This window comes from Melospiza georgiana, chromosome 2 (genome assembly GCF_028018845.1).
Source record: "Melospiza georgiana isolate bMelGeo1 chromosome 2, bMelGeo1.pri, whole genome shotgun sequence".
NCBI lineage: Eukaryota > Metazoa > Chordata > Aves > Passeriformes > Passerellidae > Melospiza > Melospiza georgiana.
This window is the reverse complement of record NC_080431.1, coordinates 51131951-51145590: the sequence shown is the minus strand read 5'-3', so window position 1 is coordinate 51145590 and position 13640 is coordinate 51131951. Positions and strand designations below refer to the sequence as shown.

Here is a 13640-nt window from a genome sequence, read left to right as displayed (position 1 = left end):
AATCATAGCTCAATTTTCCCACCTACTCTGTTTTTCAGCTGCTTTTTTTCTTTTCTCCCTTCTTTGAAGTTTCCTTCTTGATTTTGTTTGCTCTCAACAGTGAAATGTGTTGTTTTGCTCTTTGAAGTCAGTACCAGTCTTTTCAGTTGCTTCCACGTTATGCCTTTGAGAGAGGATCAGACATCATAAAGACTGTGCTAATTCCACATTAAAATATTTATGACTGAAGTTCACAGCAAAACAAAACTGAAGCCACCATAATTTATGACTAAACATTACTGAGCGATGACTGCTTAATATGAAGGATTTAGGTTTTTTAAAGTTACTCTTTTTCAGTACTATTTTGTGACTGCCATCCACTGTGCTTCTCTTTTCTCCTGGATTAACAGAAATTAGCAGTAGGCCTCATGAAACTGTAGCAATCAGTTTTTAGGGATCTATCTGCAGAGTAGTGGGCGCTGATAGGTTTTTTTCATCTATAGGGTGTAGTTTCAGCCCTTCAATAGCACAGCTATCACCTGTTGGTAATTGACGTGTCATATAAATTATAACCTGGAAAAAACTTAAGAACAGCATCTGTTGCACATGAAACCCTACTGAGACATGGACAGCAGTCAGTTTTTTAGCTATATTAATGTTCATGCTGTAATTTTTTTTAATGAATAGGCAGGTGTGCCTTATCACTCTCATCTTTAAAAGCACTTTTCCCTGAAAGAACTGCAATGGTAATTTTATGGCCAGTTTGTTGCCAGTCTTATGGGTTTTTAAATGATTAACTGTCGTGTAGTAAAGAGTAATTAACAAAATTAATTGGAACATTTGGCTTTGAATGAAGTTTTATCTCTAAAGGGAATATTGAAATATTTTTTCTCTGAAAAATACAGGGGATAATATTTTTGTGCAGAAGAACTCTAGGCCAACTTGTCAGAATGTACAATTGCTATACTTTGTATCTTATTAATGTGGCTAGTTATGGATATAAGGTGCACAGGAAGGAGGAACTAATCGGATTATGTAGTTCCTGAAAACATTCTTTTAAAATTCTTGTTATAATTTTTTTAAACTTTGTCATGTTTGGTGAGTTTTTTTATTGAAAACCACAGTTAATCAAAGTCTGCCATTTTATGGTTCACCTGTTCTGGCATTGTCTTCATGGGATCAGGGAAGTGGCTGAACTGGGACAGTTTTGAGGGGAGGGGATGAGAGAGCAGGGACAGAAAATTTGCATTTAGATGTGCCATGGTCTGAATAGGGAGCATGGAAGTGTGCATTTTCATAGATCAATAATGGTACTTAATAACCAGTTCATTTTGAAGTCTGGTACCATTGGCCTAGTACATTTTGTGAAGCTCTAGCAGTCCTGCACAAACGCAGCTTCTTTGGTGGTCATTTCTGCTGTTACAAAGAAATACACAGGAGTAGTTAGCTGGAAACTGAACTTCATAGTGTTAATCTGTGAGGATTGTGAGTTGATGAGATGCCAGTTGCAACAAAACAGGTTTTGGTTTCAGTTACTTTGTAAAGAAACTATTCACAGCTGCCTGTAGCTCTAGTAAAACTAGAGGGTTTTTTATATACCTCCTCAAAGAGATAATTTTCTTTACAAATTGTAAGGCCTTATTTAAAAAAGAAAATGGTGATTTGCAGGTCTCCTGAAATACCTGTGTTTTTAAACTCAGTTTTCCAGTGCCAGATAACAATCAGCTAAGAGTGGATACTAAAAAGTAAGTGCTTAAATTTAACAGCCAGCTATTCTGCAAAAGGGGAGTCTGTCCATGTCTAATGGCTCTCTTTCTTCTTTAAACAACTTTCGGTTTCTTCTGACATTATTTTGAGGTTCTACAGCCCCCGTTTTCGTCTCTAGTAAAACCAGCAGTGAATTTAAAGACAGCTGTGACTAGCACAGCCTTTATCTCAGCCTGGGCAAGGACTTGTGTTGCCCCCTCTCCAGAGCTCCCAGTCACCAGAGAAGCAAAGGGAGTGGGATAGAATTGCCCAAAGTGGTGTAAAAATTTCAAAAAAGACACTAGACAGGAGTAGGGAAAGCAGGACTTTGAACCGAGGTGGGGAACTTCCAACATGAGGCATCATTTCAGAGCAGAACACTGTTTGGGCAAGCCCTGTGCTAACGCTGATTCATAGGGAGCCTGGATTCACAGTAACTGGGCAGAAATTGGCATGCAGATACAAAGGCTTAAGTTTGTGGCTTGCTCAGATAAACAAAAACTTGTAGGGTACCCTGGGAAAAAACGGAAGATATTTTTAGGTGTGGTTTTCCCCCTCCCTTCTCTTTTTCTCCCTTTTTCCTCTCCCCTTTTCCTTATTTTCTTACCTATGTTTTCTTCCATGCCTCTTTTCCCCCTTTTCATTTTTGTCTTCCAATGTTTTATTCTCCCTCCCCCTTTTTTCTTTTTTTTTTTTTTAAAAAGCTTCTGCCTATTTCAGATAACCTTTGAAACCTGATACTTTGCAGCAATTACCCTCCCCGCTGCCCCATTTTTTCAGCTCTGACTTTGGCAAAGAGGAACAAATAAGCCATTTTATTCCAGGTCTTCTTAAAACTGGCCCTGTATCGTAACTGCCAGTGATTGGAATACCATTCTGCAGCATTATGGAAAAGCTAAAATAAGAGACACCAGTTTGCCTTTGGTAGCTGAGCTGGTTATCTCTGAGCACTGTGTCACATTATAAGATGCAAATGAGCACTTTGCTGTTAAAAGGACAAAGAGGTGGTGCTCCACTTTTTCTGTGAGGTGCCCCACACCTTGTTTGTATTAGCTCTTGAGTTCTTGTAATTCAACTTGCAAACCCAGCAATACCCCCAAAACCTTTTCAGACACTTTATAAATCTCAGTTGTCTCACTATGTGATCAAAAAAGTGTGAAGCCTGGCATGTGTCAAGTGACAGAAGTTTGGATCATGGACCAGGGGCAGAGATGGGAGGAAAAACCACAACCCTTGGTTCTTTCAACAACAGGGAAGTATTAACTGGTCTTAAACCACTTTGTGAAGTCATCTTCTCGGAAGAGGCTTGAAGGGTGTTGGCAAGAGCAGTGGAATGGTTAAGAAACTTAATATTGCCATCCTGTGTTTGTGGATGGAAAGATAGAGCTGCTGCTTGCAGAGGAATACGTCTGGTCCAGGTAGCTCTGCTGGCAAGCTGCAGAGTGGGATGCAGATTGAGCTCTGGGTGGGAGCCAGACACAAGAGGCTGTGGGCTGCCAACCTTTGGGATAACTAACAAAAGGCACCAGGGCCAGGCAGGCAGTGAACAGTGAGAGAGACTGTAGAAGCTGGGAATTGCTGGAGAAGAAGGTGACAGCAGCAGCAGTGGGGTGGGTGGACACAGAGGGGAAGAGGAGACTTGCCCAGAGATGGACGTGAGGCTGTAAAATCTCAGGGGTTCCTTGGTTGGGGTCCTCCTTGGGGCACCAGCTCGGGCTGTTCCTGTGTTACTGTGCTGTGAATAAATGGCTTTATGGAATGAGACATCTGGGACTCTGCTGTGGGCAACCCGGGGCTGAACGGGCAAGGAAAGCTGGTCTGACTGTGGGTGGGTGTGTGGGGAGCCAGGGGACACGTCGGTCACGGGAGCCACCTGCTGTGAAGGGGCTTTGACCCAGCAGTGACAGCCTCTGGCCTGGGGATGTGGCTGCCAGGGAGTCTCGTGGATGGTCAGACTGAGAAGTTTCCTTAACATGCTTAAATTTTTTGTGAGCAACAAATTATATCAATTTCTATGTTTACATTATTTATATGGCTATTATAAATTCCTTTCATTAGTCTTGGATAGGGATGGTAAACTTGTGGCCACATGGTGTAACAGTGATGTAAAGCTGTTAGACTTTTCCTCACCTGCTATTATTCGGAGTGAAGAATTGGCTCTGCTCCATCACCTTAGTCCCTGAAAGCCAGCAGGTGGGTTTGGTCCTCCTGCAGCTCTCTCTGGGGAGGGAGCAGACAGCAGCAGCTCTCTCCTCCCTGCCTGCAGAACTGAGAACCTGGGGGTGCCACTGCTGGCTTTAAAACTGTATGTGGTAAGCCATCCATGCTCCATGACTTAGCCTGCCATGCTCCAGCTCAGCCAAACCTTCCTGTCCCTTCAGACAGTGTCAGAACTCAAAGACCTGCTTTGGCAGTGCTGTGTGCATTTATTTATCTTTGTATGATGTGACATCTTCTTGAGGCCTTGGTAATGCTGGTAGATGATATGGGAAGTTCTCATCCAGATAAAACAGAACCAGAAGCATCAAGTCACCGACACCAGTCCAAGAGTGTACATGGCCACAGCCTGAATGGGATGTGCATGTTCTGTCTCCTCCTGATGACAGGCATTCCCTAGAGATGCTGTATGGCTCTTGGGGCTCAGATGCCTTGGGTCTGAGCTCCTGAGCCTGTCAGCTGCCTGACAAAGTTGTCAGGGAATTGCTGCCCTCTCTTGCTTCCAAGGTCAGGACCATAGTCCATACTCACTTTCTCTTCATGCTGTCCTCACCAGCTCTGTGTTTCTCGTTTCTTAAGACTATTTGGAGGTGTCAGCCAGAAGGTGCAGATCCCTGACTGTCTGAATGTCTTTGTCAGATATAGGGTGGAGGTGGTCCTGTAGAAAACAGGGTGAGTTGCTGTGTGGATCAGGGGTTCCCAACACCTGTCTATTTTATTCTGCATTAGTCTCAGCCTCTTATACTAGGGCCTCAAGGGAAAAGGCAGAAAGGAAAGAGGCTTCTGTAAGTCACAGTTGGTGGAAAAGGTAGGGCTGACGTGTGGATGCCAGCATTCATCTTTGCTGATACAATTGCTGAAGCTGTAAACATTTGTGATGAAACCAGGGGATTTTGGCTGGTTGTTTTTTTTTAAATTGTGCGATTGCTTAGTGCTAATTGAACTGGTTGCTTGTTGTTACTGTGATATTTTTAAGGTTAAAATATAGAAATTCTGGCATAAACTTCTTGCTTTTGTGTGCAAAAATATTCCAAGGTCATTACATTGTGTTTTAACATGTATATTTGCTTGCTTTGTCAGTCAGTGTGTTCTTTTGGTTTTGTTTTGTTTTATAATGTGACTGCCCCACCCAAAATTCCTCAAAGCTTAACAGGGAGAGGGGTGTAAAGCCTGTGAAAGTAACTGAGGTTTCTTGGTGTCCTAGAGAGGGGAATACTAATGCAGCCCTTTCTGTCATCTGTCAGATGCAAGTAAATTCCCCAAAGTTGCATCAAATTCACGTCAAAGGATAAGGAACCCTGGCCCAACAATTTCCATTTGACAAACAGTAATTTCTAAAAGGATGTGTTAAACAGCTTTAAATGTCTATGGTACCAGGAACTGCCATCTATGTTATTTTTCATGCTACAGTTATTTTTAAAAAAATCATCTGGTAAAGTACTCTTCCAGTTAAACCAGCTGGTTTTTTTTGCAAAATGACATTTTATTGGATTTTTTTTGCTGTGTACCCCCAGATGACCTTAACATGTACCTTAAGCATTATGATTAATGCTCAGGACATTTGGGTTTGGCTAATGGCTGTCCTCATGAGATTGATGAGGAATTGTCTAGAAGTCAACCATTTTGAAAAGCTTGCCAACCTTTTATATTGCCCTTCATGTTTCATGTTTGGTTTCCAGTGTGTTCTTGGAGCCTGCACATGTAATTCCCATGAATTTGAATGGTTTAGGATTCAGCTACACCTTTACATCACATGGTCTCTAATAGAAGTTGTGGAATATTTTTTTCTCTCCTCCAGGCTAAATGTCTGGAGAGTTTTGATGGGCATCTATTATTTATGGAATTCACTTTTGTTCATAGAACCACAGAATTGTTAGGGTTGGAAAAGACCTCTCAGATCAAGTCCTACTATCAACCCAGAACCACCCTCATGTTCACCATTAAATCATGTCTTCAAATGTCATATCCACATGTTTTTTTGTGGATGAGACATTGGAGCACCATAAGAAGTTAGCAATATTGTATTTTTAAAGAATTATCTCTGGAATATTGCTTGTGGTAGTGATATTTCTTAGTTTCATGGGTGTTGTGTTTTACTGCATGTGCTTGATCAGCAAAGAGAGGGGTTAGAAAGATGAGGCAGAAACAAAGGTTAGAAAGATGAGGCGGAAACAAAGGGTTTGTTTGAGGTTTTTTATACATGCAATCTGAAAAATGTACTGTACTAAATAAATTAAATTATTGCAGTGTGCATTTTCTCCCCAGCTAATCTGTTGCTACACACCTAGTAGAAGACCATCTCTATCTCTTTTTCTTCTTTTTTTTTTTTTTGAGAATTAAATACTAATAAATATAATGTTAAGCTTTAAATCTAGTTTGTAGCTTCTTAATTTTTTTTCTCCCTTGCTTTTAGTTGAAGCATCTTGTCATGATGGAGATGAAACAATGGAAACAATTGAGGCTGCTGAAGCACTTCTTAATATGGACTCCCCTGATCCTATGTTGGATGAAAAAAGAATGGGTAAGTTTTTTATGAAAATCCAATCTTTATTTGCCAGGTTTATTTATTAAAGGAAGGGGGGATTCACTGCAGCATGGTTGCATGGAATTGGTAAGATTTTTTTTTTGTGATTTCTAGAGAGCCTGTATGTACATAGTTTAGGTATCAGAAGTCCAGTATTGTAGGCAATGAAGGATTTCATTGTCCTACCAATGTTGAACAGGAAAGGAGAGAGTCAAAAATTACAGAGGGAAGGTGAGAATGAAGTTGGATGGTTTAGATTGCAATGTTTTGTTTGGTTGATGTTTATGTTGTCAGGATAAAAGAATATACACTTAGAGTTAGAGATTGCCTTAAATATGAATGTGTGATTAGCAGATAAATATGCTTTTTGGGGGGTCTGTTCTGTCATCAACTTGTTCTATTTTAGTAGTGCTTCTGTGTAAAATGTCAGCACATATATTGAATTATACACTTGAAAGACTCAAGTGTCATAGTTTGATTTCATTCTATTTTTGAGTTTTTGCTCTAAAGCCAGCTTTTTAAAGTCCTCATGGCTGTGTGAAAAACTCCTTTTGTCCCTTTCCCTTAAGCAGCTATGTTTGGTGCAACTGAAGAGGAAGAAATGGTGCCTCCTATCACACACGTGTCAGTCACGCTCGATGGGATCCCTGAGGTGGTGGAAGTTCACCAAGCCCCAGACCCTTATGCTGAGTCACCAGAGACTCCAGAATTTGAACAACCAAAGAAGAAAAAAGGTAAGGGTCTACCTGAGAACAGCAGTGTGGAGCAGGAGAGTAGGGGGTGGCATGGCCTCTTCCTTGTGGGTGTCTGGAACCATTTGGGGTGTCAGGTCAAAATAACTGAGTGAGCTCAGCCAGAAATGCAGGGGAAAGCATTTTCTTCCTGCACAGTATGAGCACATGTACAGGTGCTTAGATTAATGATGTTGTAGAAGTAGCAACAAGATTCCTTATCCTACAGGAATCTCTGCTTGTTCCAATTTATAGTTTCTTCTTCAGAGCAGAATTGCCGTACAAGCCACAGAGATTTTGCTGCTGAGAATCCAGAAGTACTTTCATTAGCTCTTATTTAGCTTCAGCTGAAGATACTTGATCAGTTGAGAGTATGGGATGAGAATGGGGATGGATTTTTAGCTTTTCTTAAATATTACTGATTTTTTTTTCTTATTAATAAAATAGCTGCATGCTCGAGTAAGTGTTAGTCCCATTTGTAGTAGATTACATTTACATAGTGATGTTCCACTGCAGTCAGTGCTGTGCCAAAGAGTCATGAAGTGGTGTTAGCCAGACATTCTGCTCCTGTTTTCCCACGCTGCTTCAGCATGGACCCCGTTAGAGGCTCTGCAGCTGGTGTCTGTGGGAAGAGAGTCATGCTGTACATAGAGATGGTGAAAGCTCTTGCCACAAATTAATATAAAAGGAAAAATAAACAAAGGAGGTTATGTTTCTGGAACTAATCCTAGGGCTCACCTTAGAGCATGAGGACTTTAACAGGTTCCCCTGTGTAATAGCCTTCCAGAATAAGGCTTCTACTACCCAGCCATACTCCTGTGGAATAGGAGCATTTTTGCTGCTACTTTTGCTGCTAATTCCAAATGTTGGGAATTGTTATGTGTGAGAGAGACCATATTGGCCTGTGAATATCTCGGGGAAGCCTCCTGAGCCTCGTGTGTGTCACAAGGTCTCACAGGGATGGGTGTGGTTCAGGAAGTCTCTGATTCCCCTGAGAAAGCTGAACTGAAACTGCTGTGGAGGAGAGCTTTGCCAGCAGCTGCCCGAAAGCGCTTCTGGGGAAGCTGCTGTGGCTGTGCACACTACTGTGAGATAACCAACTGCAAGAGGATTTTAAACTGGGGAGTTTTGTTTGTTCTTCTCTTCCCTTCTTCTTTTTTAATGTTGACTGCTGTGTGGGTCAAAACAAGGAGCTGCTGTCTGCCAGATATTTAACCTCTTTGGTTTGATGCTTTCATACTCCTTCGTGTTGTGCTTCTGCTTACTCCCACTCCTTCCTCCTCCCTAGCTGTAGGTTAGAAAACCAGTTTCTTCACAGAAAATGTGTATTTGTTTTAGGAAAAAAAAAAGCTGGAAAAGAGGCATCAGCTTAGTGTTTCATTAAGTACTAGTTTTCAGTGAACTCAAGGCTTTGTAAAGTAGACGGTATGGTCTGAGTGATGGAAAAGTGTTACTTCAAAATGTCTGGGGATTTGTTGTACAAAAATTGCTGCAAAGTGTTATCAAGTTTGTAGTGCACTTTAGGATAATGTGCAGTGCGTGGGTGGGATTCTTTTGGGGTTTTGTTTGTAAGTTTTTTTTTTTTAAAGTACAGTCTGTTTCCCTTCTTTTAGCCAGTTCTGAGGCATGACAAAGGATGGTGAATGTTTTGCCCTGTCCATATCACTCATGATTTTATAGGGTTATTATAGATTCTATAGATTCTTTTATAGACTTCTAGCATATATATATCAGCCTTTAGCTACAATTAGAGGGATTCACAGTGCAGAGCATTGCCAGCTAACTGGGCCAGAATGGCACTGCCAAGAAGAGCTCCTCCAAGAGAATGTTCATCAGACAATGTGGTGGTTTCACTTCCTTTCCTTTTGGCCTTATTGCTGCAGCAGGAGAGCTGTATCCACCCATCTGCTCAACTCCAAACCCATGTCCAGCATGGGTTTGGAGTTGAGCAGATGATGTTTGTACTTGTGAATGTCTGAGCACTGAGCTGCTCAGCTATGGATCAGAAAGACAGGAAAACAAAGGAATGTCAGGCAAAGAAGCTTGGAAATTTGCTATATTAGTACCTTCAGTTCTGTTTTTGCTGTGGAGGATATCTGGCAGCAGGTGGTCACATAAGTTATATACATCATATTTTAGAGATATATAATTTATTTTGTTTGTACATGCATTTTTTTAAACACAACTCATTGAAAATAGTGCAAGAAAATGGATTTTACATTTTCTGGTGCAGTATAAGATATTTAATCAGGATGAACATTTCACTGCCTAATGTCACCTTAATTTGTAGCATGAATTTCTAACATGCAGTGTTTTTTAGCTGTGGAAATAGGAAAGTGAAAACGCCAATTGTAAATCCAATTAGCTGTCCAAAATTATGGTAGGCCCACATAAGGCTTAGGTCTTGCACACTTATTATCCTTTCTTTATAAAATTCTCTCCTAAAAAGGAATGTAGTGTTGTACTCTGAAAAACAACAGATTTGTGCTCTATTGAAGCAAAGGAGGAAGCATGCTTAATGGACTTTAAAAAAATATCTTCTTTTAAACAAAGGAAACATATCTGATGTGTCTCTGTTAACTGTTTTTTGATGGTATCAGTCAGTGCCTGGAGATTATAGCTCACAGTGTAGTCTGAAACTATCCAAATAAAGTATCTCTAGCCCAGATATACAGCAGTAACAGCAATACATTTCTGTAAACAAGTTTCACGTCCTTCACTGGTTTCTAATTTTGGATGACTTCTACAGAGTCCTGAAGCAGTCTAGGCTGAAGAAAGAGAGCCTAGAATTTCTCTTGCAGTCGTATTCATATGTAGTAGCCTTGGCTATCTCTAATCAGAAGTGCATAAATTATATGGGATCAGTACTTAAGTTTCCTGAAGCTGACTAGGTGTAGTTCAGTCCTGACCTAATTGAGCTCTCATCCACTTCATTTCCTTTTAAGAACTGAACTCATTTAGACATAATGTCTAAATTAGTGATATCAAAATAACACTCCCTACTCTTGGTGGCTGCATTTGCACCTGTTTGAGAAAAGAAATGAGACGACAGAGTCTTCCCACAGCTCTAACAGGGAAAGCACTTAGCCTAAGTTACCCTCAGGGGCTTCTTGTGCATTAGAAGCTCATCCTTGCCTGTGACTTCATGTAGGACATTTTAGGTGAAACAGACATTTCTACAACCTTCAGTGGTGAGTGGAGAAAAGCTGCTAAAAATGTACTCCAGTAGTTCTTTATCCTTTCATGTCATGATATATTAAGAAAATAATGTTGTAGGTTTTCCTCCCTCCTACCTTCTTTCAAATCAAGAACATTACAGGCCAAAACTGGGTATCATTTGTGTCCCATTCTCAGTCCCATCCAGTCATGAATCCTGTCTGGATGAAAGCAAGAAAATTAGAGGTTTTGTTTACTCACTGTAGCTCTCTCAACTAACTGTCCCATGCTTCTCCTCCCCCATGCACTGCTGGAAAAAAAAAAAAAAAAGGAGGTATAAAGATGGACTTAGCAAGATTTCTTATGTCAAAAAGTGAGTGCTTAAGTCGAAGTTTCTTATGATTTCTCTGTAGATACTGGCAGTTAAAGATGAAGGAGAGTGCAGGCTGGCACTGAGCTGTTGGGTTTTTTTCAGAGCTAGTGAAAATACTCTCTCACTCTGCACCAGAGCTGTTTCCTTACTAAAACCACCTCTCAAAACAAAACCAAAACTGGAAAGTTAGAGTGTATGGGATTGCATAGACCTTTTGGTCTTGCCTCTTTAGAACATTAACTCTTTTGAAGTTCAATAAATACAGGAAAGAAAAATTTCTTTAGATTTTTAACTATGGCAGTGTTCTATCTGAACTAGAAATATGTTTCTCTGAGTCTTGTGTATGCTCAGTCTGTTCTACCTCTCAAGAGATTACAGGTAACAATATAAGTAATGTCAGTGTAGTAAAGGGTCCCTGCAAAACCTGGTAAGATAAATTCTTATTTCAAAAGAAAGTTCTGAATGTTTCTGATTAATTACATCACCTGTAAAAGCTGCCATTGCAGGGAATGAGAACTAATAAAAGAATAGGTTCGAGGTTTTATATTGAAAAATATTTCAGCATGACTTAGCTTTTTTTTCCCCTTTTGTGTCAGTAGTTGATTTCTCAACATTTTCAAATGAGTGCTCTTCATTTTTGTAATCAGTTTTAAGTAACTTCTTCCTTTTAGTCTTCCTCACCAGAGAGACACCATGCTTATGACTTTAAAACCTGGTATTTTTTCAGAGCCTGTTACTGTTTCTCCTGATTTTCATAAACAAGTGACTTCCCTTTACCTGCAGCCACTGTAAAAGTGGTGTAAAAGACAAGAGGATGGAAAAAATGTTTGTTTCAGATGACAGTGTAGTTTGCTGCTGGCAGTGTATTTGCAATAGATTAAACAAGGAGACAAGCTTGTTTTGAACCTACCTTCCATTCTGGCAATGAGTGAACATAATAGCACTTTGTATTTTATCTAGCTTTTCCTGTTTAAGCCCTTACATGTAGTTAATAGCTTATTTTTCTCTTCTTGTCTGTTTCAAGTGCTCTTAAGAGTACCTAAATAGCCACAGAAATTTCCAGTGTGCATGGACTTCAGGAAAGTGCATAGTGTAGTCTTTTTTTAGAAGTACGGTAAGAGTATAGGAGGTCTATTCTGCCATAGGAAAAAAAAAAGTTCAGCATGGAACTGAGTTCCCAACTTGGTAGAAATTTAATCTTTTTTGAATTGGAGAAACAAATCTCTTCCCTTTTTAGGTAATATTTTTTTTTCTTAAGCTGCTGTTGACTTACTGATGATTTATTTCAGGGAAGAAACCAAAACCGTCTCGTTCTGAGTCCCCTACTACAACTCCAAACATATCTGTGAAAAAGAAAAACAAAGATGGAAAGGGTAAGTCCAAATGGTTGTCACCAAAATGTTTAGGAGAACATAGTTTCTGAGTGATCTGTAAAAAGAAAAAAAATCACCAATTCACTTGTGATGCAAACATAGGTCTTGACTTCAGGGGTGGTTAACATCTCAAGGCAAGGAAAAGATGAGCACATGAGTTTTCTTGGTGAAATACCCAGTTCCTTGGGAGAATAATGTATTTGTCACTTTAGTTGCAAGGGTTCTTGGAAACTCTTCAACATCCCTGCAGAGTTTGCTGTGTTTTGAGTGAAGTCTTGGGGAGTGCTTTGCATTATATTAATGCTTCTTAGGCTGTGGTTATTTTGACAAATGATCTTTGCAAATGTGTTCCATCTGTATGTGTCTAATTCTGCATGAGGCTAACCAAGCCTGCCAGTTGGCAGCAGGAAGTACCAAGTCCTGAATTTTGAAAAAAATTTATAGCACAGCTTGAACACTTGGGCAGAAAACTTGGGTGTTTGATACTTTCATTCCTTCTGTTTAAAAAGTAGAAATAAAAAGAAATGCCACATAACATACAATAAATAATTTCTCAGCCCGAAGTGTTCAGTAGTGCCTGTGAGTTTTGTCATCAGCTTTGACAAAAGGGTTGCTTTGCTGTGGGGTCCAACGCTGCAGCTGTGCTGGTGTTAAAAGGGAAGGCTGATCCCAGCCCCAGCGAGCTGCACTGCCCTGGTGGGAGCTGCAGAGGAGCCTCCCCTGTGTCTCAAGGGCCTGCTGCCTGGGACAGAGGTGCTTGCATGCCTGCAGTACTTGCCAGGACAGCAGCCTAGCCAGTCCTGGACACTGGCGGCAAAAGAATGCCACACTCCTGAGGTTAGAAAAATCTCTACTCTGACAAACGAGCGTGTCAGGGTTTCTTTTCTTTTGAAGAGGCATTTTCTGCAATAACAGGAAGAAAAAAACCTGTTGGCAGTCAATAAATATTTTACATGTTAATGCCATCAATTTTAAATATACATTGTTGTATTTTTTTTTAATTAAAACCTGATTTTTATGTAAAAATGAACAGAATATCAGAGGAACATCCAAGTGGTGCTCAGATGAAATTATAGAAAGTATGGAAGCAGCCAGCCACAAAATGTAAAGGTGGAAGAGTCCAATAGTTCTGTTGATGATAGCAAGGATACTCCATAATTCACATTTGTCCATTGTTACAAAGTTGCTAATTCTGAAGGGAATAAAATGGAACATGTTGCCTCAAACCACTGTTTGTTATGAAACCCATTTGTTTTGCATTTTTAGGAACACAAAATTGAAGTAAAAAGCATAGTAATACAACCACCCGTGTCAGGGAAGCAGCTAGGAAATCACAAGAGCTGCCTGTCTGTTACCTAGGGGGAACTTGTATGCTAAAATTACAAGCTTTCCATACAAATACATGATATGATGCATAGAGAAAACTGTATTTTCCACATATTTCTTTTTCTGCTGTGACTCAGAGGAGTTTAAATATTCTGCCTGTAAGTAAACAAACCTGTTTTTTGCAGCCAGTCTTCTTCACAGTGATTTTTAGTGGC

General features: G+C 40.1%; 1 protein-coding gene across 5 annotated transcripts in view; it reads left to right on the top strand.

The window, feature by feature from the left end:
- ELF1 (E74 like ETS transcription factor 1) overlaps nt 1–13640 on the top strand; it is an 86813-nt gene that overhangs the window by 59426 nt on the left and 13747 nt on the right. For 3 of the 5 annotated variants that reach the window (XM_058018853.1, XM_058018851.1, XM_058018852.1), the window contains exons 4-6: nt 6356–6463; nt 7036–7200; nt 12016–12099. In XM_058018853.1, the coding sequence (XP_057874836.1) occupies nt 6356–6463; nt 7036–7200; nt 12016–12099 (357 nt within the window). The remainder of the gene's footprint in view (nt 1–6355; nt 6464–7035; nt 7201–12015; nt 12100–13640) is intronic. The other 2 variants (XM_058018855.1, XM_058018854.1) reach the window with 1 other exon arrangement.